This window comes from Neoarius graeffei, chromosome 6 (assembly GCF_027579695.1).
Source record: "Neoarius graeffei isolate fNeoGra1 chromosome 6, fNeoGra1.pri, whole genome shotgun sequence".
Classification (NCBI taxonomy): Eukaryota; Metazoa; Chordata; class Actinopteri; order Siluriformes; family Ariidae; genus Neoarius; species Neoarius graeffei.
This window is the reverse complement of record NC_083574.1, coordinates 86,378,973-86,406,060: the sequence shown is the minus strand read 5'-3', so window position 1 is coordinate 86,406,060 and position 27,088 is coordinate 86,378,973. Positions and strand designations below refer to the sequence as shown.

General features: G+C 41.5%; 1 protein-coding gene across 3 annotated transcripts in view; it reads left to right on the top strand.

Moving 5' to 3' along the window:
* Nucleotides 1-27,088, top strand: part of LOC132888133 (thrombospondin type-1 domain-containing protein 4-like) — a 168,067-nt gene that overhangs the window by 115,459 nt on the left and 25,520 nt on the right. For all 3 annotated transcript variants that reach the window (XR_009654906.1, XM_060924148.1, XM_060924149.1), the window contains 3 exons: nt 6,706-6,910; nt 12,040-12,215; nt 24,585-24,675. Coding sequence is in view for 2 of the 3 variants with exons in the window: in XM_060924148.1 (XP_060780131.1) it covers nt 6,706-6,910; nt 12,040-12,215; nt 24,585-24,675 (472 nt within the window). In the remaining variant the exon portion in view is untranslated. The remainder of the gene's footprint in view (nt 1-6,705; nt 6,911-12,039; nt 12,216-24,584; nt 24,676-27,088) is intronic.

Sequence of the window (27,088 nt, the reverse complement as noted above, 5' to 3'; positions counted from 1 at the left end):
GGTGCCCACTCACACCTGATTGTCACCCCATTGATTGAAAACACCTGACTCTAATTTCACCTTCAAATTAACTGCTAATCCTAGAGGTTCACATACTTTTGCCACTCACAGATATGTAATATTGGATCATTTTCCTCAATAAATAAATGACCAAGTATAATATTTTTGTCTCATATTTTTAACTGGGTTCTATTTATCTACTTTTAGGACTTGTATGAAAATCTGATGATGGTTTAGGTCATATTTATGCAGAAATATAGAAAATTCTAAAGGGTTCACAAACTTTCAAGCACCACTGTATACTGTAACTACATTGATATTAGTATACTTGGTACACAAAAGTACACTTAAGGAAATGTACTTTAACTTAAGTATACTTAATAAAATGAACTTGAAGTATACTTCTTTTTGATAAGGGTGCTCACCAGGTACCACAAAGAACTGTGATTTATCACATGTTACAGGTTGGTTTTGCATAAAAACAGCACCTGAGGTGAGCAATTCTGGGTTCTGGTTTTGTGTCCACACAATTCTTGTATGTGGTGTGAGTGTTTTTTTTTTTTTGGGTGCTTTCACACTTGCCGTTTGTTTTTCTCAGCTGCCAGTGCATGTTTTACAGGGAATCCTAGAGGAATCCTGTTTTAAAAAGGCACCAGCACGTCTGTTTCATCACAGTGAAGCTTCCAGCGTCTCATCTCATTATCTCTAGCTGCTTTATCCTGTTCTACAGGGTCGCAGGCAAGCTGGAGCCTATCCCAGCTGACTACGGGCGAAAGGCGGGGTACACCCTGGACAAGTCGCCAGGTCATCACAGGGCTGACAGATAGACAACCATTCACACTCACTTTAGAGTCACCAGTTAACCTAACCTGCATGACTGTGGGAGAAACCAGAGCACCTGGAGGAAACCCACGCGGACAACATGCAAACTCCGCACAGAAAGGCCGTCGCCGGCCACGGGGCTCGAACCCAGACCTTCTTGCTGTGAGGCAACAGCGCTAACCACTACACTACCATGCCGCCAAGCTTCCAGTGTTTCAGAATGATACTAAGTGCTTTTTAACCTCTTGGACAATCAGGTCAGAAGTTGAGGGCAAACAAGAAAAACAAACATTGAGGACAAATTAAGGCAGTTTTATAGCATTCATTCATTCATTAATTCATTTTCTATACCGCTAATCCTTTGCGGGTTGCAGGGGAAGCTGGAGCCAATTCCAGCTGACGACATTCCAGGACTAGAGGCGGGGTTAAGCCTGGACAGGTTGTCAATCTATCACAGGGCTAACACACAAAGACGGACACCCATTCACACTCGCCGTGGGTAATTTAGAGTAGCTAGTTGACCTAGCGTGGTGGCAGCCACAGTCTGAAGGGTTGCCAGTTCGATTCCCAGGACTGGGAGGAAAAATGTAAGGAGTTGTGAGTGAATGAACAGCACTTTCCCTTCCCTCTGTATCATGGCTGAATTGCCCTTGAACAAGGTACCTAATCTGGGCGCTGTAGCACAGCTGCCCACTGCTCTGGGTATGTGTGTGTGTGCTCATTGCTCACTTGTGTGTGCATGCATAGGTTAAATGCAGAGGAATTTAACTGTGCTTGAGTGTACATGTGACAAAAATAAAGGCTTCTTCTTCTCTTTAATCTGTATGTCCTTGGACTGTAAAGTATGTGGGAACCCACACGGGTGTATGCAAACTCCACACAGACAAGCCCCAGTCAACCAGCTTGTTCGAACCTAGAACCTTCGTGCTGCTCAGATTTGCAGCATGTTTCATGGAAACTATTTCATTGCGGCGGCACAGTGGTGTAGGGGTTAGCACTGTTGCCTCACAGCAAAGAGTGTCCTGGGTTCGAGCCCTGCGACCAACGAGGGCCTTTCTGTGTGGGTTTCCTCCGGGTGCTCCGGTTTCCCCCACAGTCCAAAGACATGCAGTAGGGTGCATCAGTTGCCCCCTAAAAATGAAAAGTTCCTCTGATCATGATGCATTTTTGTTTTTATGTTCCTTTTGGTAAGAAAACACACTGGGTGAAATATTTTGACAAAATTCAAAAGTTTAATGGTGGCACCAGGAGCTCAAAGTTATGGAAAAAGCTGCTATTTTATGACTTTTATGACAAAATTTCGATCACTTTTCATGAAACATTATGGCACCTTACAGAGTATACCAAATATCTTAGATACACATTTTTAGTACATATTCTAAATATGTTATCAAGCACAGTTTGAGTTTTAGCTGTTCACTGAATCATTGTTCAACTACTTTTAAACAATACAAATGTATTATGAATCACATTAACGCTTCTCAATCCCTTGCAAAGGTTCTTAAGATGATCTCTGGGTCACAAGAAATCAATAAATGGAGTCCAACGTTGTGATTCAAACCTTACGCGAAAACATAAAATAAGCGTTTTTTGGCAAAAAATGAACCTCATGGTGCCACCATTAGACTTTTGAATATGGTCAAAAAATTTTACAGGATGTCTTTATTGGTGAAAAGGAACACCCAAACAAAAATGCATCAGATTTTATGAAAGTGAGGGCAACTGATGCACCCTAACATGCAGGTTAGGTTAACTGGTGACTCTAAATTGACCGTAGGTGTGAATGTGAGTGTGAATGGTTGTCTGTGTCTATGTGTCAGCCCTGTGATGACCTGGCGACTTGTCCAGGGTGTACCCTGCCTTTCGCCCGTAGTCAGCTGGGATAGGCTCCAGCTTGCCTGCGACCCTGTAGAACAGGATAAAGCGGCTAGAGATAATGAGATGAGATGAGATATTTCATTGCTAATATTCCTGTGTTGTCATGTAACTAAAAACAAGTCTATTTTCCTGGTGCACAATATAATATCCCAGTTTATCTGTAGCTGCATACAGTGAAGTTGCATATGCAGCTCAAGGTTTCTTGATTTTCTGATTTTCCTCTGTATTTTTTATACCAGTCTTTATTTCATCTGCATTACCGGTAATAATAAAAATAAATCTAATCTAAACACAAGGCTTAGATATTTTTTGCTTATGAGCTGAAACTACCTTTTTCTGTTGGTCTTCGTCTGTCCGTAGCTCTGTTTGTCTTTTGTTCTTTCACTATGTACACATTATTAGAAAAAGGGTTAAATCTACTGCTTTTGTTCTTGTGGCCAAACCTTTCAAGGTTCTATACAGAGCCGTACAATAAAGCATTTTCCTTTCAGAGTGGAGCGCTCGTGAGGAAATAGTTATGAGAATATTTTGATGCAGGACATCCATACTGGAGTTTAAATCTAGAGATGTTTTGTATTTCTTTCTAGAGATGGCAATAATCCAATATCCAGGATCAGTATCGGTCTGGCCTGAGTTTCCCAAAAGCATCACAGCACAAAGATAGTCATTAAATGGTAGAGCGAGCAGCACAATGACCACTCTCTGTCCTAGTGAAGATACTCATAGGCCAAGTTTACATTAGACCGTATCTGTCTCGTTTTCTTCGCGGATGCACTGTCCGTTTACATTAAAACGCCTGGAAACGCCGGGAAACGGGAATCCGCCAGGGTCCACGTATTCAATCCAGATCGTGTCTGGTCCGGTGCTGTGTAAACATTGAGAATACGCGGATACGCTGTGCTGAGCTCTAGCTGGCGTCGTCATTGGACAACGTCACTGTGACATCCACCTTCCTGATTCGCTGGCGTTGGTCATGTGACGCGACTTCTGAAAAACGGCGCGGACTTCCGCCTTGTATCACCTTTCATTAAAGAGTATAAAAGTATGAAAATACTGCAAATACTGATGCAAATACTGCCCATTGTGTAGTTATGATTGTCTTTAGGCTTGCCATCCTTCCACTTGCAAGTGGTAAGTGATATGCGCTGGGATCACACACACAGCGGCTCAGTCCCGAATCACTGCTCGTGCGCTATACTCGCACGCTCTGTGAGCTGCGCAGGGCCGGAGTGCGCACCCTCCAGAGGGCACTCGCTGTTCAGGGCGGAGTGTTTTGGAGCGCAGGATGCCTGCGGAGCCGAGCGTATCCGTGTATTGGCGTTGCTATGTGCACGCGAATCGTGTATTGGCGTTGCTGTGTGCACGCTAATCGTTTTAAAAACGTTAATCTGATGATCCGCTGATACGGTCTAATGTAAACCCCACCTTAGTGTTAAGAGGCTTTTAGGAAACCCACCACTGATAGATATAAGGAGACTTTATTTATATTTTAGTTAGGATTGATTTGTTAATATATAATTTTACTTTAAACTTGATTATATGGGCGGCACGGTGGTGTAGTGGTTAGCGCTGTCGCCTCACAGCAAGAAGGTCCTGGGTTCGAGCCCCGGGGCCGGCGAGGGCCTTTCTGTGTGGAGTTTGCATGTTCTCCCCGTGTCCGCGTGGGTTTCCTCCGGGTGCTCCGGTTTCCCCCACAGTCCAAAGACATGCAGGTTAGGTTAACTGGTGACTCTAAATTGACCGTAGGTGTGAATGTGAGTGTGAATGGTTGTCTGTGTCTATGTGTCAGCCCTGTGATGACCTGGCGACTTGTCCAGGGTGTACCCCGCCTTTCGCCCATAGTCAGCTGGGATAGGCTCCAGCTTGCCTGCGACCCTGTAGAAGGATAAAGCGGCTAGAGATAATGAGATGAGACTTGATTATATTTCTTATACAGGGTGTTTCAAAAATTTAATATTATTTGAGATGCAAATATCCCAGAAACTACATAGTCGAGGCAAATGAAACTGAACAGGCTTAATGGTAAGCAATATACGATTTATTCCTCAAAATTTGAATGAGAAATTCAAAGGTATGTGGATTCCATGAACAATTTCACAAATTTTCGACTTGTTCGACCGTCTTCGAGCATACTCTAACACACAAAACGCCTTTTCTTTTCCAGCGAATGGCGTTTCTATACCTAAAAAGATAAAAACAAAAAACATTGGGGGCGTCGTGGCTCAGGTGGTTAAGGCGCCATACCATGAATGCGGGCGACCCGGGTTCGATTCCGGCCCGAGGTCATTTCCCGATCCCTTCCCGTCTCTCTCCCGCTCATTTCCTGTCTCTACACTGTCCTATCCAATAAAGGTGCAAAAAGCCCAAAAAAATATCTTTAAAAAAAAAAAAAAAAAAAAAACATTAAACATAAAATTTTGACCTGTTTCCACACATGCTGTTAAAATTTAAGGTCAGTTGAACAAGAATTGGCAAAGTTATTAGATTGTGAAATTATATCAAATTGTTTTTCAACTCCCTGTATTTGCAAAGCAAGTGATTTTGTGTGGAAGAGTTATAAGCTGTGGTTTTGGGTAAGTTGTGTTTTTAGCTGTGTATGGTTTCAATATTTGTAAAATGTTGAAAGCTAGACGGCCTTTCGATTTCATAAAATCGGTGAAATTTAGTTCCGTCTGAAATGTGGTCATTGTGATATACGGTATGTTTATTTCTGTAATATCTCATAAAATAGTGGGCGGCACGGTGGTGTAGTGGTTAGCACTGTCGCCTCACAGCAAGAAGGTCCGGGTTCGAGCCCCATGGCCGGCGAGGGCCTTTCTGTGTGGAGTTTGCATGTTCTCCCCGTGTCCGCGTGGGTTTCCTCCGGGTGCTCCGGTTTCCCCAACAGTCCAAAGACATGCAGGTTAGGTTAACTGGTGACTCTAAATTGAGCGTAGGTGTGAATGAGAGTGTGAATGGTTGTCTGTGTCTATGTGTCAGCCCTGTGATGACCTGGCGACTTGTCCAGGGTGTACCCCGCCTTTCGCCCGTAGTCAGCTGGGATAGGCTCCAGCTTGCCTGCGACCCTGTAGAACAGGATAAAGCGGCTAGAGATAATGAGATGAGATGAATGTGCATGAAATCGCTCACTTTGTGCAGTCAAGCAGACAGAGGAAGTCCGTGTGTGTGTGTGTGCAGGTTTACCTTTGAGCGTGCACTGACAGTTCCATCATTCTGTCGCTAAACGAACAGCTGATCACACCGAGGTGCTCGCTGAGTGCCGATATTTATTAGTTTGGTCCTGCGTTTCCTTTCCTTCGTATAGAACATAACATCTTTTCTTCTCGCTTTCTTTCCGTTACTGTAGTCGGTCTTTCACGTTTCATTCGCACACTCACGTCCTCCATTTTTCTCTCCTGTTTCAAATTTGTATCCCACAATGCCTTGCACGAACGGGGAAAGCCCACCACGTGATGTGATGCATGACATAGCATCTTGTATTGCGTCATGATGAAGCAGGAAAAAATAGCGGAGAATTTAGGGCCACGTGGAGATAAATTCATTAATTGTTCTATTTTTTAAAAAATGAATAAAATTGGAAGTCTGTGATTCGAATTTAGCTTTCGGTCCACTAAACAAAAATAACTGGGTGTCGGGAAAAAGTTTTTTATGACCTACACGTAAAAATATGAAAGGCAGTATAGCTTTAAGTTAAAAAGATCATTTTAAAGAAAACGATATCGGATGGATTTTGTTATCAACTGATACTGAAGGTATCAGAAAAGAAAGTGGAATCGTGCCGTCTCTATTTCTGTCATATACATTCATAGACTATGACCAGTCAGAATAACTATGATTACTTTCAGCTTTTGAATCTTTAAACATCTTTTCCCCACATCCAGCACAGTGAAAGAATCCTCATCATATGGTGAGAAAATCAGTGGCAGGTGCGTCATATGAAACACTCTTTCTGGATTTTTTATTTATTTATTTATTTATTTATTTTTTATTGCTTGTGTGTGACAGAGTCCAGGATGTGATGAGCTGTTGGGTTCAGGGAAGGTGCCGGATAAATGTGGCGTGTGTGGCGGGGACAACACGGCATGTCGGCTGATTTCTGGACTGTTCCAGCACAGCCTGTCCAAAGTGGGTTACCACAAGATCGTAGAGATCCCACAGGGAGCCACCAAAATCAACATCACTGAGATGGTCAAGAGCCAAAACTACCTCGGTGAGTAGACGTTTACACACACACACACGGAGAACACAATGCTGCATATTTAAGAATCTGATTTACCTGATTTCAGGTGTAAAGAGTTAACTTCCACTTTGCTCATTCACACACAGCACTTCTGATAAAAATTAGTTAATTACAAACTACTGCAATAATGATCATTGTAATATAATTATGATTAATATCAACACATATGCGGCACGGTGGTGTAGTGGTTAGCGCTGTCGCCTCACAGCAAGAAGGTCCGGGTTCGAGCCCTGTGGCCGGCGAGGGCCTTTCTGTGTGGAGTTTGCATGTTCTCCGCGTGTCCGCGTGGGTTTCCTCCGGGTGCTCCGGTTTCCCCCACAGTCCAAAGACATGCAGGTTAGGTTAACTGGTGACTCTAAATTGAGCGTAGGTGTGAATGTGAGTGTGAATGGTTGTCTATGTGTCAGCCCTGTGATGACCTGGCGACTTGTCCAGGGTGTACCCCGCCTTTCGCCCGTAGTCAGCTGGGATAGGCTCCAGCTTGCCTGCGACCCTGTAGAACAGGATAAAGCGGCTAGAGATAATGAGATGAGATCAACACATATACTGTAAATGTACACACTGTCAGAAATAGGGGTACAGTAGGAGTCCATTTTTGTCCCCCAAGGTCCAACCTACACTAATGTACCCCTAGGGCTCATTATTGGACCTGAAGGTAACTACGTGTAGCCTTTTAGGGCCTAGAAAGTACATATATATTCCCAATCACTATATAAAGGGTACAAATCAGTACCTTAGAGGGTACTGATCCAGTGACGAGCTGTTGCACCCCTAACTGTCCAGTAATATATTTTAGATTAGATTAGATTAGATTAGATTAGATAGAACTTTATTGATCCCTTTGGGAGGGTTCCCTGAGGGAAATTAAAATTCCAGTAGCATCATTACAGATAAACAGAGAATAGAAATAGAGAAAAACTTCTAGATTAATTAAATTAAATATTTACATATACAAATATAAAAAAAAGAATAAGATATGGGGAAGAGGGGGGGAAAATAGTCCAGCAGAAGAGGTATTGCACATTATATTGCACATTGACCAATATTGCTTATTGTTCGGCTAGGCTACTGCTCCTTCCCGTCCTCTGTCCTCCTGTTACCCCTCCTCCCCCCCAGAGAGGAGTTGTACAGTCTGATGGCGTGAGGGACAAAGGAGTTTTCGAGTCTGTTCGTCCTGCACTTGGGAAGGAGCATTCCGTCACTGAACAGGCTCCTCTGGTTGCTGATGACGGTGTGCAGAGGGTGACTGGCATCGTCCATGATGTTCAATAGTTTGTCCATAGTCCTCTTCTCTGCCACCATCACCAGAGAGTCCAGCTTCATGCCGACCACAGAGTCGGCCCGCCTGATCAGTTTGTCCAGCCTGGATGTGTCCTTCTTGGATGTGCTGCCCCCCCCAGCACACCATGGTGTAAAACAGGACGCTGGCGACCACAGACTGATAGAACATCCACAGGAGTTTCCTGCAGATGTTAAAGGACCGCAGCCTCGTCAGGAAGTATAGCCTGCTCTGTCCCTTCCTGTACAAGTGGTACATTTTGAGAGTGTAAATAATATTACACTTTATTTTATCTACATTCACTGGATATGAGCAATCGTGCGCTCTGATTGGCTACTCTACTGCTAGGATATCAGCTCATATACCATGAGTAGAGAAAAACAAAATGGCAGAGCGTGTTGCTGAACCAACCGAGGACAAAATAAAAACTCTACTCGAAAGCAAAAGCCCAAAAAATACAAAAAGAAAAAAGCAACAAAATATGGGATGAAAGTATTTGATGGTAAGAACGTATCTTTTTTTTTCAAGAATTATTATTTTATTATTATCACATTTTCACAAATTGCTCCTGTCATTTCATCGGTTTGTTTACATTCTAAGCGGAAATGATTTTGTTGGACATTTTGTTGAAAGTTTTTATTCATTGAATTTGCAAAAAAAAAAATAATAAAAATGCTCCGTTTCCGGGGCGGCACGGTGGTGTAGTGTTTAGCGCTGTCACCTCACAGCGAGAAGGTCCGGGTTCGAGCCCCGTGGCCGGCGAGGGCCTTTCTGTGTGGAGTTTGCATGTTCTCCCCGTGTCCGCGTGGGTTTCCTCCGGGTGCTCCGGTTTCCCCCACAGTCCAAAGACATGCAGGTTAGGTTAACTGGTGACTCTAAATTGACCGTAGGTGTGAATGTGAGTGTGAATGGTTGTCTGTGTCTATGTGTCAGCCCTGTGATAACCTGGCGACTTGTCCAGGATGTACCCCGCCTTTCGCCCGTAGTCAGCTGGGATAGGCTCCAGCTTGCCTGCGACCCTGTAGAACAGGATAAAGCGGCTAAAGATAATGAGATGAGATGAGAACTGTTAAATCTATGATAAACTACACTAAACTGATATAGAAGCCCATCATCATGAACTGAAGTAGTGAATCTGTGAAACTTAAAACCCCGATTCCAAAAAAGTTGGGACAAAGTACAAATTGTAAATAAAAACGTAATGCAACGATGTGGAAGTTTCAAAATTCCATATTTTATTCAGAATAGAACATAGATGACATATCAAATGTTTAAACTGAGAAAATGTATCATTTAAAGAGAAAAATTAGGTGATTTTAAATTTCATGACAACACCACATCTCAAAAAAGTTGAGACAAGGCCATGTTTACCACTGTGAGACATCCCCTTTTCTCTTTACAACAGTCTGTAAACGTCTGGGGACTGAGGAGACAAGTTGCTCAAGTTTAGGGATAGGAATGTTAACCCATTCTTGTCTAATGTAGGATTCTAGTTGCTCAACTGTCTTAGGTCTTTTTTGTCGTATCTTCCGTTTTATGATGCGCCAAATGTTTTCTATGGGTGAAAGATCTGGACTGCAGGCTGGCCAGTTCAGTACCCGGACCCTTCTTCTACGCAGTCATGATGCTGTAATTGATGCAGTATGTGGTTTGGCATTGTCATGTTGGAAAATGCAAGGTCTTCCCTGAAAGAGACGTCGTCTGGATGGGAGCATATGTTGCTCTAGAACCTGGATATACCTTTCAGCATTGATGGTGTCTTTCCAGATGTGTAAGCTGCCCATGCCACACGCACTAATGCAACCCCATACCATCAGAGATGCAGGCTTCTGAACTGAGCGCTGATAACAACTTGGATCGTCCTTCTCCTCTTTAGTCCGAATGACACGGCGTCCCTGATTTCCATAAAGAACTTCACATTTTGATTCGTCTGACCACAGAACAGTTTTCCACTTTGCCACAGTCCATTTTAAATGAGCCTTGGCCCAGAGAAGACGTCTGCGCTTCTGGATCATGTTTAGATACGGCTTCTTCTTTGAACTATAGAGTTTTAGCTGGCAACGGCGGATGGCACGGTGAATTGTGTTCACAGATAATGTTCTCTGGAAATATTCCTGAGCCCATTTTGTGATTTCCAATACAGAAGCATGCCTGTATGTGATGCAATGCCGTCTAAGGGCCCGAAGATCACGGGCACCCAGTATGGTTTTCCGGCCTTGACCCTTACACACAGAGATTCTTCCAGATTCTCTGAATCTTTTGATGATATTATGCACTGTAGATGATGATATGTTCAAACTCTTTGCAATTTTACACTGTCGAACTCCTTTCTGATATTGCTCCACTATTTGTCGGCGCAGAATTAGGGGGATTGGTGATCCTCTTCCCATCTTTACTTCTGAGAGCCGCTGCCACTCCAAGATGCTCTTTTTATACCCAGTCATGTTAATGACCTATTGCCAATTGACCTAATGAGTTGCAATTTGGTCCTCCAGCTGTTCCTTTTTTGGAGCTTTAACTTTTCCAGCCTCTTATTGCCCCTGTCCCAACTTTTTTGAGACGTGTTGCTGTCATGAAATTTCAAATGAGCCAATATTTGGCATGAAATTTCAAAATGTCTCACTTTCGACATTTGATATGCTGTCTGTTCTATTGTGAATACAATATCAGTTTTTGAGATTTGTCAATTATTGCATTCCGTGTTTATGTACAATTTATACTTTGTCCCAACTTTTTTGGAATCGGGGTTGTATTACAAATATTGAGTGTATGTTGTAGGATTGTTTGGTTAAAGTAAAATTGTGAGCACATGAAAGAATCTGTGGTTATTATCCTCAGAAAAATCACAAAAAAGTCAGCTCTTTTCGCTTAACTCATAGAAAAATCTGTTTCTGAGATTATAATGGCAGTATCACTGCATGTGTGTGTGTGTGTGTGTGTGTGAGAGAGAGAGAGAGAGAGAGAGACCCACACAAAGAGGACAACAGTCTCCTGCTATATGAGGAGTGACTGGAGGAATGTCAGTGCTTTATTGTTGGAGACATTGCTTTAATGAGAGCCACGTCGAGCCCCAGCAGTGTGTCTGGCTCACGGCAGACAGGACCGTGTGTTCGCTCTCCTTCCTCTCCTGCCTTAGGGGTCGTGGACATAAACAAGCTTTCATTAGTGTCCCCTTTCCCCCCAGAGTTCAGCAGCCATTTCAAATACGCACAAGAATTTTCCAGTAAACTCAGCCACTGTTAAGACGACAGCATCAAAAACGGTCAAAAGCACAGATGCTACTGTGGAGGAGTCTCAGTCTCAGTCCAAACAGACAATCGAGGAGCTTTTCAAAAGTTCACACCAAATCAGTTTGTTGAAAAGCGATGTCTGACTGAGGTCGGAAAAGTCTGAAGAATTTACCCTGGAATGTTGTGTTGCTTTAAACTCCTTCTGCTGACTGAATTAATTTGTAAATTATGTCTCTGGTGATTTTTGCTACATCGTAAAATTATATGGTCGATACTAGATAACTGGAAACAGAAATACACCCTGTGTGTCAGAAAAGATCACTGATACGCCATCGCATCGCTTTGGAGATGCGGATCCAAAGAACAGACTCCGCTGCTCGAAAATGCGATGATTTTATTTTTACAGCACTTCATAATATCATTCGATTCTCCTGTCACAGAATGACCAGAAACCGCTGATGCACAGGCAGCAAATTTCCCAAAATCACTATAATTAGTTGTGAGGAAATAAACCAGATGTTTGTACACCCACTCCACCAGCTTGCCATGAGCTTCCAGTTTTAGCATGTCATTTTTTTCCCCCCTGGCAGCTTTGCGGAGTCGCTCTGGACGTTCCATTATTAATGGAAACTGGGCCATTGACCGACCTGGAAAGTACGAAGGAGGAGGGACGATGTTCACTTACAGACGGCCCAATGAGATCAGCAGCACTGCTGGAGAGTCCTTTCTAGCAGAAGGACCAACCAATGAGATCCTGGATGTCTATGTGAGTGATTTTCTTTATGAGTAGACCTTTATGGGACGTATTCAGAGATGATTGACGTGTGCAGCCCCAGACAATTTAATGACCTTGATGTAGTATCGTCAACGTCAATTCATTTGTCCAAGTGATTAATTGTCACGGCATAAGGTAATAAAATGCCAAATAACAGGATGCGCTGAATTATGCTGACGAATAATGAGTGTGTACGCTGTTTTTTTTTTTTAAATAAATGAAATTTCCCATCGTCAATGTGATGATTACATCTAGTACTATTGAGGTTTTTCACCTGACGTCACAGGGTCACGTGACGCCCCGGTGTCCGCCATTTTGAAGGTCAAGCTAGCTAATGTCACCAACATCATGGCTGGTATGTTACTGTAGCAATGTTTACGTTCAGTCATTTGGATGACTGCTAAAACCTTTCAGTCTCAAGTTTTTCCTTTACTGTATTTACTAGTTTACTGTAATTATGATCCGGCAGCTGTTTACACCGGATCCAGTGTAAATAGCTGCCGGAGCGCGCTCCGGCTTGCTCCCCCTCAAATTAAGCAGTGCGCTCCGGCTTGCTCCCCCTCAAATTAAGCAGCGCGCTCCGGCTTGCTCCCGGAGTGCTCCGGCCGAGGTTCCGGAGCGTGCTCCGGCTTGCTCCCCCTCAAATTAAGCAGCGCGCTCCGGCTTGCTCCCCCTCAAATTAAGCAGTGCGCTCCGGCTTGCTCCCCCTCAAATTAAGCAGCGCGCTCCGGCTTGCTCCCGGAGTGCTCCGGCCGAGGTTCCGGAGCGCGCTCCGGCTTGCTCCCCCTCAAATTAAGCAGCGCGCTCCGGCTTGCTCCCGGAGTGCTCCGGGAGCAAGCCGGAGCGCGCTGCTTAATTTGAGGGGGAGCAAGCCGGAGCGCGCTCCGGCAGCTATTTACACTGGATCCGGTGTAAATAGCTGCCGGATCATAATTACAGTAAACTAGTAAATACAGTCAAGGAAAAACTTGAGACTGAAAGGTTTTAACAGTCATCCAAATGACTGAACGTAAACATTGTGACAGTAACATACCAGCTATGATGTTGTTGACATTAGCTAGTGCTAACAGCTAGTTGCTAGTACACTGCTACAACACAGACACCGACCCTAATAATACAGTTCTTGGTCATTGCCTGGTAACAGCAAATTTATAACGGGCCATGTCTCAACAGACTAAGAAGTTTTTTTAATGACATTTAATAACATTTTGTTTATCCTGAGGACCGAAAGTAAATGAAAATGTGAACAAACCTTAGCTGTAATAAGATGGCGACCACCGGCTCCAGGGACGACCCGCTGATGTAGGCATGTTACCCAGCCTGACACAAAATATTTGTAGGTATCCAAACTCTTATACGCTTTCAGATCAATACCTGTGTATGGCGATGGGTTTTTAACGACATAGGTATACAGATCATGTGGGCCGAAGTCAGGTAAAGACGAGGGCTTCGTGTACTTCCGTACGTCAGTGAACAATCCTGGTGGAAGCAGGTAAACGTCGTTCTCTAAGCCTGCTAACCTCAATTTTTGCAAATACCTCTCCCTCTGCTCGCCCTGTAAATGCCCTACGTCGCTGGATAGTGAAGGTGTTTTCTGCATCTCGCTCCTTTTTCTTTTATGTTTTTCGTTTGTCGCCTTCCTCGCATTCAAACTGATTCGAGCCGTGATGTCCAAAATGGCAGCCTCACATGACTTGGTCACGTGGGTGAAAAACCTCAATTCATGCAGCAGTATATAGTATGGCCAGAATACTAGACTTGCATGCATATATTAGTGTTTTAGGGTTTTTTGTTTTTGTCATATCATATTACATTTGAAACATGATCATCTTCAGTCCATATTTTCTATCCCTGTTTTTTTCCTTGTTAAAAAGCAAGTGAAGAAGAAGAAGCCTTTATCTGTCACATATATATTACACGATAGTGAAAGTCTTCCAGTGCAGCCAATTTACTGACTTTGTCGGTAGGTTTGTTGACTTTTTGACGTTCCCTAGGGATTAAAGCTAGACTGCCTTTCAGATTTTTTAAGTGTGAGTCATAAAAAGAATTTTCCCTGACACCCAGTTATTTTTGTTCAGTGGACCGAAAGTTACTGAATTCGAATCACAGACTTCCAATTGTATTAGTTTTTTAAAAATAGAACAATTCATGAATTTAGAGCCACATGGCCCTAAATTCTCCGCTATTTTTTCCTGCTTCTGTAACCCCTCATAAAATCTGCGTTGTGAAGTGCTTGAAGGACGAGGAAACGTGGGACAGTGCAGCAAACTTTATTTACCCTGGGATGCACAAAATAACATGGGAGGTCAGCAGGGCAGTGCAGGCTTGCATACACAAAAGAAAGCTAGCGTGGGGAGAGATAACGAATTAGCTGTACACACGTGTGCTCTGTAAACTCCGACATAACATGCTCAAATTGACATTAAAAATAATATAACATACACTGACAATGACTACCGTATTTTTCGGACTATAAGTCACACTTTTTTTCATGGTTCGGCTGGCCATGCGACTTATACTCCAGTGCGACGTATATATGTTTTTTTTTTTCACCGCGAGAGCTTCAAGGCAGTTCTGCGACAACTGTGGGAGCAGTGGATGATTGATGGGGAACACAGCTTCACGGCAACCGGGAGGATGCGCCATGCAACTTTCCTTGATGTCATTGGGTGGATTGACAAAGCATGGGCTTCAGTGACAACGGAAACCATCCTGTCGGGGTTTCGAAAGGCTGGAATAACTGGAGCTGATGCTGAGTCTGACGACAGCCACGCAGAAGAAGAGGAAACGGCGCTTCGTCTGCCGCTGGAGTTGGCAGAGTTGTTCAGAAGCGACACCGAGGATGAGGAATTCAATGGATTTGCTGATTTGGAGTGAAATCGTCAGCTTGATAAACTTGATTGACCTGTGTTTTATTATTAATGATAGGCCTATAGTTATTTAAATAAGTTATGTATTGATTTTCGGCCTATAGGCTATTGAATAACTTGATGTTACGGTACATATTCAGCCAGTTTTTCTCTGGGCTATTATAAATGATTTTCTTTTGCATTTTTAAAAATAACTCTCCTTCCAAAATGAACTTTATTCTTCGTCTCTGATGTTATGGTGTTAATGGTCTGAATAACGTTTAATGTTTTTATCTGATATGACGTTAACTGGCAGGCGCACTTTCTGCCTGTTTTTTTCTCTGAGCGGTTGTTGTTGTTGTTTTTCACTAGACGGTTGTTTTTACTACCGTACCTGTCTTTGGAGATGATATACCTATAGCCTACTTGACCTCTGATTTGATGAAATAAAATTCGACAAAAATGAAGAATGACACTCCTCGATGATGACTACAGCTTTAATAACAAAGATGAAAGAGCCATGGGGCGATAATAAGCCCTACCGGTAAAAATATTCTAAAAGCAAACTGATTAATGCATCAGTAATAGGCTACTAATATTAGTTATAATAATAATAATAATATAGGCTATTAGTAATAACGATATTGATAGTATTAAAGATAGTAGTAGATATTTAAAATAATCAGACTAGGCTACTTACAGGGCAAAGGGCGCGTTATCACTGCTCAGCTGTTCATTTATTAAATAAACAATGCAGTCGCACAGTAACCACGCGCCGCTTATCAGATACAATCACAGATTCTATGGATAGAATAACCCTTCAAAAAAGTGTGACTTGTAGTCCGGTGTGACGTATATATGGTTTTTCGTCTTCATAATGCATTTTTTGGCTGATGCGACTTAAACTCCGGATCGATGTATAGTCCGGAAAATACGGTACAAGTGTTCAGACACTACATCAATGAGTGTTGATTTAGAATGTTAACACGAGCATGAATATTTAATTACGTTTGGAGCGCTGTTTACCTACAACCCCGATTCCAAAAAAGTTGGGACAAAGTACAACTGTAAATAAAAATGGGATGCAATGATGTGGAAGTGTCAAAATTCCATATTTTATTCAGAATAGAACATAGATGACAAATCAAATGTTTAAACTGAGAAAATGTATCATTTAAAGAGAAAAATTAGGTGATTTTAAATTTCATGACAACACCACATCTCAAAAAAGTTGGGACAAGGCCATGTTTACCACTGTGAGACATCCCCTTTTCTCTTTACAACAGTCTGTAAACGTCTGGGGACTGAGGAGACACGTTGCTCAAGTTTAGGGATAGGAATGTTAACCCATTCTTGTCTAATGTTGGATTCTAGTTGCTCAACTGTCTTAGGTCTTTTTTGTCGTATCTTCCGTTTTATGATGCGCCATATGTTTTCTATGGGTGAAAGATCTGGACTGCAGGCTGACCAGTTCAGTACCCGGACCCTTCTTCTACGCAGCCATGATGCTGTAATTGATGCAGTATGTGGTTTGGCATTGTCATGTTGGAAAATGCAAGGTCTTCCCTGAAAGAGACGTCGTCTGGATGGGAGCATATGTTGCTCTAGAACAGGGGTGTCAAACCTGATCCATAAAGGGCCTTGTGGCTGCAGGTTTTCATTCCAGCCATGCAGCAGCACACCTGACTTGGCTCATTCAATCAACTGAACTGTCTTCTCACAGTCAAATATTTGCAGCCACACCCACCCTTGATTAAAGGGTGGGTGTGTCAGTTGATTGAATAAGCCAAATCAGGGTGCTGCTGCATGGCTGGAATGAAAACCTGCAGCCACACGGCCCTTTATGGATCAGGTTTGACACCCCTGCTCTAGAACCTGGATATACCTTTCAGCATTGATGGTGTCTTTCCAGATGTGTAAGCTGCCCATGCCACACGCACTAATGCAACCCCATACCATCAGAGATGCAGGCTTCTGAATTGAGCGCTGATAACAACTTGGATCGTCCTTCTCCTCTTTAGTCCGAATGACACGGCGTCCCTGATTTCCATAAAGAACTTCAAATTTTGATTCGTCTGACCACAGAACAGTTTTCCACTTTGCCACAGTCCATTTTAAATGAGCCTTGGCCCAGAGAAGACGTCTGCGCTTCTGGATCGTGTTTAGATACGGCTTCTTCTTTGAACTGTAGAGTTTTAGCTGGCAACGGCGGATGGCACGGTGAATTGTGTTCACAGATAATGTTCTCTGGAAATATTCTTGAGCCCATTTTGTGATTTCCAATACAGAAGCATGCCTGTATGTGATGCAGTGCCATCTAAGGGCCCGAAGATCACGGGCACCCAGTATGGTTTTCCGGCCTTGACCCTTACGCACAGAGATTCTTCCAGATTCTCTGAATCTTTTGATGATATTATGCACTGTAGATGATGATATGTTCAAACTCTTTGCAATTTTACACTGTCGAACTCCTTTCTGATATTGCTCCACCATTTGTCGGCGCAGAATTAGGGGGATTGGTGATCCTCTTCCCATCTTTACTTCTGAGAGCCGCTGCCACTCCAAGATGCTCTTTTTATACCCAGTCATGTTAATGACCTATTGCCAATTGACCTAATGAGTTGCAATTTGGTCCTCCAGCTGTTCCTTTTTTGTACCTTTAACTTTTCCAGCCTCTTATTGCCCCTGTCCCAACTTTTTTGAGATGTGTTGCTGTCATGAAATTTCAAATGAGCCAATATTTGGCATGAAATTTCAAAATGTCTCACTTTCGACATTTGATATGTTGTCTATGTTCTATTGTGAATACAATATCAGTTTTTGAGATTTGTAAATTATTGCATTCCGTTTTATTTACAATTTGTACTTTGTCCCAACTTTTTTGGAATCGGGGTTGTAGAACTTACCACTCGCTCACTCTCCAGGAACTGTGAGAGAGAGCCAAGCGGTTCTGCCTCTAGAGGTCGGTATTCATGTGAAAAGCTGGGTGCAAGTGAGATCAATATATATACTGTTACACTTTACCATGACGCAATTCAAGATACTACGTCATGCATGACGTGGTGGGCTTTCCCCATTCACGCAAGGTATTGTGGGATACAAACTTGAAACAGGAGAGAAAAATGGAGGATGCGAGTGTGTGAATGAAACGTGAAAGACCGACTACAGTAACGGAAAGAAAGCGAGAAGACGTGATGTTATATACGAAGGAAAGGAAACGCAGAACCAAACTAATAAATATCGGCGCTCAGCGAGCACCTCAGTGTGATCAGCTGTTCGTTTAGAGACAGAATGATGGAACTGTCAGTGCACGCTCAAAGGTAAACCTGCGCATGCGCACCCACATGGACTTCCTCTGTCTGCTTGACTGCACGAAGTGAGCGATTTCATGCACATTATTTGCTTTAATCCCCTCAAATTAAATAACTTCCCAGCCACAGAACAGAATGGCCTGATATTTTGTGAGATATTACAGAAATAAACAGATATCACAATGACCACATTTCAGAGGGAACAAAATTTCACCGATTTTATGAAATCGAAAGGCCGTCTAGCTTTAAAATCTTATCTCGCGATAAATTTGGCACGTTCTCACAACTTTAGCAAGGTGTTAAGCAAAACAGCAAAAATCACCTTTCACTGATTTGTGAATGATGTCACATCTGCTTTTCTTCGTGCTCTAGCATTACTAACATTTATAGAAGTAACGATTGACTTGAAAGAACAGGATGCTCTTCAGTTATGTGACGTATGCATGCCTGTGTGGCGTCATCATGCAATCTAGTGAAATTTCAGCGTGTTTTTGGCAACGTTGAAGTCACTTCTTCTTAGGAAGCTGGGATCAGATAGGATTGACCAGTAGGCAGAGATTGGTGGTGTTGGGGCTTGAAGCCCTGACCTTCTGAACAGTAACCAAGCACCTTAACCAGCTGAGCTTACTTTTAAGGCCTGGTCCTACAATAATGATAACTATAACGATAACTATAAATAAATTCCCTCTGCAGTTGATGTGGTCGGTGCTCACACCAGACCGATAACGATCCCTATAGCCCAGGCCTGGGTTTATCCGTATCGCTGAGATTGCTTCTGGAGCGATTTTTCCAGGCCTGGACCTGATCCAATAAAACATCTGACCAATCAGGGAATTGTTTACATTGTCCGAGCACGTGCTCTATTCAGGGTTCCCGCGGGTCCTTAAAACGTCTTAAAAAGTCTTAAATACAACTTTCGGTTTTCAAGGCCTAAAAACGTCTTAAATTGTTTGGAATGACTGGAATTTTCGAAAGGGAGGTATTAAATTTAATATTGGACCGAACGAGTGAAATGTCTCCATCCGGTTTGGGGTATTTTTTTAACCGTAATTTTAAAAGTGACCAGCGTAGCTTTTGGGGGCAGCATTGGTTCTGTGCGTTCTGTGCATTCCGTAGATCAAGAACTAACGTTAGGAGGCTACTGGAGGAAGTGTGGTGTGGTTGTGGTGGTTGTGAAGAGTGAGAGATACGCAGGTAGCTTACAGTACGTGGGCGCTAGAAAGCGTTGATAATTATGGGAAGATGTCTGTTTAACGACAAGTGGTTGGGGGATGACAAATACCCCCCAAATAAGGAGAAGAATCGTTTGCGATAAAAAGCGCTGGATCGCACAAATGTGTTTAAAGACGATAACGCAGCGCTGGGGACATGGCGGACTGGGAAACTGTGTGCGTGTGTGTGTTAGAGGTCAAGCACTCCGGAGTGAAACGCAGGGGGGTTCGCGCATGCGCACAAGAGTCAGGTGGAAAATGGGACTTATAGGACATAATAATAATAATAATAATGATTAGCATCATTTTTTTACATAATTAACATTGTTTATTGTACTAAGTTTAATATAAATATATAAACAAGCTTTATTTTAAAACTCAATTAAAAAGAACTACAGAAAATACAATAATTCTAAATATAGTACAATATAAATAATTTGTACAAAAAGTTTTTTAGTTTTATTACCTATCGTCTACAACAGTGTTTTTAATATAATAATAAGAATAATATTAACAACCACTAATAATAAATTAGTAGTAGTAGTAATTATTATTGATTATTAATCATAATTACTCATGAATTAGTGATTAATAAGTACTAGGGATTATTAAATGTTATAAAATTAAGTTATTAAAAATTATTACAAATAATTATTAAAAAGTAGTAATTGGTAGAATACAAACAAATACTCATGGATTATAGATAATTTTTTAAAATAGTGAACATTGATATAAAATAACTGTACTACTAATAATAATAATAATAAACAATAATACTACTAGTAATACTTGTTGTTATTATTATTATCAGTACAATTGTTATATCAATGTTCACTATTAAAAACAAATTATTATCTATAATCCATGAATAATTGTTTGTATCACTACTACTACTAATAATAATAATAATTACTACTTTTTTAATAATAATTTTAACTAATCTTATAACTCAATTTTATAGCATTTTAATAATCACTACTTATTAATTATTAGTATAATTAAGTAGTAGTTGATAATAATTACTACTTATTAATAATTAAATTACATTTTGATAATCACTGCTTATTAATTAAGTAGTAATTAATAATGCTGAATTATAAAAATTGCTACTCTATTAATTATTAATTAATATAGCTAATAAGTAGTGATTATTAAAATGTTGTAAAATTGAGTTAATTTTTTTTATTATTATTAAAAAAGTATTTATTATTATTATTATTGGTAGTAGTAGTAGTAATACAAACAATTATTCATGGATTATAGACAATAATTAATGATTATTTTTGAATAATGAACATTGATATAACAATTGCACTGATGATAATTAGTTTACAGTTATTACAACACATTGATTAATATTGATGATAATGGTTATGAAAGGTGACAGTTGTTTTTCTGTGTTTAATGTAACGCTCTGATGATTGTATGACTGCATAAACAGGTTTATGCTGTTACCTGCTATAATGCAGAAGATACTCGAGAACCTCCTCAGCCAGCTGTATACTGTACCACACTCAGACTGATTTTGCTGTCGGACACAAAATCACACATCAAAGATAATCTTTGGGGATTGAAATAATGCCGGCTAAGGTTGTTCAGCTGGTTCTACTTGCCATTTATTGTTTTCGTTTTTGAAATGATTCATGGTGTTTTCTCCAGTAAACCCCAGTCTTCTCCTTGCTGCTACAGTAGTTCTGCAGGCCCAGGACACACGACTTTGCTTCAGCTGTTTGCATGTCTAACAGTTGTCATTGATGCACCCTGTTGTTCCCCAATTGTGTGCATTCTTCTTAAAGTTAGTTAAAAAACTAGCCTGGCAAGCCAGACTAAGTGTGAATATTTAGTCTGGCCTCGATCCGTAGACATTTCCGACGGGGGTAGGAGGAACAAACCGCTGTCTTTCAAACTGTCTCTGTGCGTATAGAGGGCTACCGCATGATGTCACCGCACCGCGAGATTTTGTTAGGCGCCATATTGGAAGACCAAGTACATGCACTCACAATATAAAACAAAGTACGAGCGAGAGTAAAGTGACACGATGGATGATAATTCTGGTTATGTGAGTACATTACCAGCTGCAGAAAGGGCACGGTATGTGGAGAAACTGGCTGTGATTGATGGGTTTGACCCATATGATAAGACTCGCGGCAAGGGAGAATGGAAATATAAGGAGGACCGGACACCAATTCTGCCATCTGTTTGCTACCCAGACATTGTAAACTATTTGTTGTTTACACCCAATGCCTACACTGCTGATGACTTGAAAGCCTACAAAGGGCTACAGGCTTACAATTATGTTGTTAGCGGCTTGGGTCGTGATATTACAGCTGTTATTAAGAATAACCTACACATAGTTATGGCCAAGGTAATCGTGTTGATATTTATCTTTTAATAATATATCTTTTCAGTTGAAAAAGTAATACTTTTTGTTACTATTAAGGTATCCATAATTTAGGTTAATTTATCCAAATTATACATATGTATTTATGATATATGCCTACACAACAACTATGCTTTATTTATATAATAGGAGGGAGAGCAAGCCCCAAACCATCCTAAATTATTATTATTATTATTATTATTATTATTATTATTATTATTAAATTGTATAAGTCTGGGAGGCTTGCTCCTCATACAGTTATCAACTTGGGGCCAATTTAGCATGTTTTAAATCTGAATTTCTTGCGTTTGCTTACCTCAAAGTGTCCGCAGATCATGCACAGACTTATCCATTATATCCACAGTTTTTTGCCAAGTCTCACACAGGTTTCTTTCAAGTCTACTGTTGGGCCAATAAATCATAAATAAAACAGCTCGGATTTGTTTGTTTAAGTCGTTTGCCACTCCACTTTATTCTCGTGGGTTCATATACCGCTGCCGTTATTTCCCCCTAATCACGAATTTGTTGGTCTTCCAATATGGCGCAGGGTCTGTTTACTTCCGGTTTCGGGTGACGTCAGTGAAAGGGGTCTATAGGCCAACGCTCTGACCAATCAGCACAACAGTGACTGTGACGTAGTCAGAGCGACAGAAAGCAGTGGGGGAGGCCTTGAAATAAATAATTTTTCAAAATGCGTATTAATTAATAAACAGGTTCTAGATATTAAGAAGTTTGGAGATAATGACCACAAGTTTGGAGTCTGTACCACATACACTCATTTTTTTTCCAAGTGTTTTTCAAGGGTTTGCTTAAACTGTTTTTGAGAGTTTTTATTTAGTGGTGTTTGGTGAAATAATTTCCCTTAAATTTAAAATAACGGGAAAATAAGAAACAATCAAATAGTAATGTTTCAAAGCTGTTTATTAATTCTTCGTACTGCACAAACTAGCCCCATCCTTTTGGCTACGAGCGGAGCCAGCTGGTAGATCAGACTTTTGCCATAGCTGGTCGGCAAAACAGCGAAAACGTCCTTCTTGAAAAGGAATGAGCGGAGAGCCTCTTCCTGCTCATGTTTCAACGAAAGCGGAGTCAAACGCACGCTGTTCACTAGCCGTAGCCATCTTTCCTGCTGTGCTTTCTCCAGCGTCGCGCAGCTTTGTCGTCACTCCTGCAAAAGCCCGCCCAAAGAATCCAAACAAAAACCTTGCGTTGTGATTGGCGGGCACGATTTGATGCCCGGGGTGTTTTTGTTTATATGGTGCGAGGCTAGACCCACTCACTAGGCAAAAATATTTTTGGCCGCTAGGCGGGTGGGTCTAGTTTACTGGGCTATTAAAAGACTATTGCGGAAAACAGTTTTAAGTTGTCGTATTTATCATTTTCTTTGCCATGGTACAGTCTTAATTTTTCCATTTAGAGGTCTTGAAAAGGTCTTAAAAGTCTTTAAATTTGTACTTAAAAAATGTGCAGATACCCTGTTATTTTTCCCCAGGCATCTTTGTACATCCTTTTTGCATCATGAAGTCATGGAATACGGATTCACGGAAAAAAAAAATACAAAAAAGCATAGATCTTTTATTCACGGATATATGATTTTCCGTGAAATATCAATAGTAAATTAATAAAGTAAACATATAAATGCAGGTAAGATATTTTAATAATGATGAACTTCAGCAGTCCAAACATTTAATTGTTTTAGACTTCTTAATTTTTTATCCGTGATGCATCATCCGTATGAAATCGGTAACCGATCTGTAATATACTGAAATGTCCGTGAGCAATCCGTAAATTATTAGCATCCGTGATGCATGTATTAAAATCTGTAACCACTCTGTATTTTTTTTTATTATATTTCTGTAATCCGTGACCTATCCATATTATTTCAACCACTGGAGTGTGTGAATGGGTTGTTTTGAAGTCCAAGCTGTACAGTATGACGCGAAATAATGTGCTACTACTTGGGGGGGGTCTGCTCTAGACTGGAACTAAATTCAGGTATAGGTACAGTCCAGTGTTGTGAGACCGGACCCTTAGTCATCTGAATCATCTACTTCTTTCAGCTGCTCCTGTTAGGGGTTGCCACAGCGGATCTGTTCCACATATTTGATTTGGCATAGGTTTTACACCGGATGCCCTTCCTGACGCAACCCTCCTCAATCTATCCAGGCTTGGAGCTGGCACTAAGTATGCACTGGCTCGTGCGACCCCAGTGGCATCTGAATGGGATGTCCAGAAAACTTAACCATAAGCAGAACCTGACTCTGAATACAGTACTAGGAACATTCCCTGAGTAAACGTTGACAAATTTTTGAACCCAAGACCCGGACTCTGAATACGGCCCTGTACCAGTTGTGTCAGTTTGCTCCTGTGCTGAGCATACAATAGCAATATGAAATGAAAATAGTACTGTTTTGTTTTTCCCACTGTCCACTTTGGATATGTCCTGGGTTTCAGTACCACATACTGTATAAAAGTGGGTCAAATTGGAATTAAAAATGCTTGACCAATAATTCTCGCTAAACCTTCATTGTCATGTTACAGTCTTCTACATTGCTTGGCTCAGAAGCTCTCATTGAGTCTTCCTCCATCCTCTTGGTTTTATCTCTTAGATGATCTACCAGCAGCCCAATCCTAGAGTGCACTACGAGTACGTCCTTCCGTCTGAGAACTCCGTCAGCACGGCTCCGAACACAGAGGAGGGTGAGCGGACCATCACGCTTCATAACAACTACTAATGTGCTTAATGGATGTACTATGGCTGGAGTGCAAGTACCAGGCTTGTAGTACTCGAGTCCAGGACTCGACTCCAGTCCAACTCATACCCTAATATTAAGGACATGTGACTTGACTTGGACTTGAGCAGTGATGACTCAGACTCGTCGAGGACACAGATTTTTTTTTGTAACCTGCACTAATAATTTAGCATAAGATATTTATATCTGGGCGGCACGGTGGTGTAGTGGTTAGCGCTGTCGCCTCACAGCAAGAAGGTCCTGGGTTCGAGCCCCATGGCCGGCGAGGGCCTTTCTGTGCGGAGTTTGCATGTTCTCCCCGTGTCCGCGTGGGTTTCCTCCGGGTGCTCCGGTTTCCCCCACAGTCCAAAGACATGCAGGTTAGGTTAACTGGTGACTCTAAATTGACCGTAGGTGTGAATGTGAGTGTGAATGGTTGTCTGTGTCTATGTGTCAGCCCTGTGATGATCTGGCGACTTGTCCAGGGTGTACCCCGCCTTTCGCCCGTAGTCAGTTGGGATAGGCTCCAGCTTGCCTGCGACCCTGTAGAAGGATAAAGCGGCTAGAGATAATGAGATGAGATGAGATGAGATATTTATATCTACATTAATTTTTATACTAATTTCGTGTAAGAATGTCACACTTGCACGCCTTGGCACGTACATCAGATAGACTCTCAGGCGTGCTCCAGACAGTGTGCGTGCCAAGCGGACCCTTGCACGCGCCATAAACGGTTCACATCTGTACAGGATTAAGGCGCAATCAGTGCGCCGATATAAAAACTGTGAAAATACACTTACTTTGCGAAGTATTGAGTTGCGTCACTGATACATTACCGAGCCTTATTTCCTTGTTTGGTTTCCTGATCCCTGATTTCTTGTTCCTCGTCTTTGATTCTGCCGAGTCTATGATAGCCTGTTTGTGCCTTGCTTGACCTATTGCCTGTTTCACCGTTTTACGATTTTGCCTGCCGTTCTGGATTGTTTACCGTCTTCACTTGTATTAACAAACACACCTTCTGCACTTACATCCATCTCCCAACCATCTCTGACAGAATACTTCACACTCCCTGATAAAGAGAAGCACATTCACCTGTTCATACGGCATGTTCAGGAACAAACTAATGTTAACAGCGCTAAAACAGCCACCGTCAAATGGTGCAGTTGGAGTGTTGGACTCGGACTCGACTCGGATCAATAGTGGACTCAACTCGAAATTTTCTTTAAATGACTCGGACTTGAACACTGGGGACTCGAGACTGGACTCGGACTCGAGGATTAGTGACTCAACTACAACACTGACACGTACTAAAATGAATCTGTCAGTGGGGAAAATCAATAAATAAAGGCATTTCTTTAGTTTTTCACTGGAACTCAGGGTTGAGTGAATGCTGAGATACAAATAAAAGGTTCATAATCAGTAATCAAAGACTCATTGTTTATTTTACTGATTATATTTCAAGGTAAAGTTTGGTTATTGTGTTGTTGTTTTTTTAAAGTGCTATAGAGGTTTTATTAATGGTTTAATTTATATATTTAAAATACTCACATACAGTCCCAGTCAAAAGTTTGTACACCCCACTCTACTCGTTCATAGGTTTTTCTGTATTTTCTACATTGTATAACAATACTGAAGACATTAAAACTATAAAATAACATCTCGAACATGTATGGATTATGTGGTGAACAAAAGTGTTAAAAAATAAATAAAAAATGTTTGCTATTTTAGATTCTTCAAAGTAGCCAGTGTTTACCTTGATGACGCTTTGTACACTATTGGCATTATCTTAACCAGCTTCCCGAGGTAGCCACCTGGAATGCTTTTCAATTAACAGGTGTGTCTTGTCAAAAGGTAATTAGTGGACGAGTTTTGTGCCGTCTTAATGCAAGGTCAAACAGTAAATAGTAAATAATACAACCCCGATTCCAAAAAAGTTGGGACAAAGTACAAATTGTAAATAAAAACGGAATGCAATAATTTACAAATCTCAAAAACTGATATTGTATTCACAATAGAACATAGACAACATATCAAATGTCGAAAGTGAGACATTTTGAAATTTCATGCCAAATATTGGCTCATTTGAAATTTCATGACAGCAACACATCTCAAAAAAGTTGGGACAAGGGCAATAAGAGGCTGGGAAAGTTAAAGGTACAAAAAAGGAACAGCTGGAGGACCAAATTGCAACTCATTAGGTCAATTGGCAATAGGTCATTAACATGACTGGGTATAAAAAGAGCATCTTGGAGTGGCAGCGGCTGTCAGAAGTAAAGATGGGAAGAGGATCACCAATCCCCCTAATTCTGCGCCGACAAATAGTGGAGCAATATCAGAAAGGAGTTCGACAGTGTAAAATTGCAAAGAGTTTGAACATATCA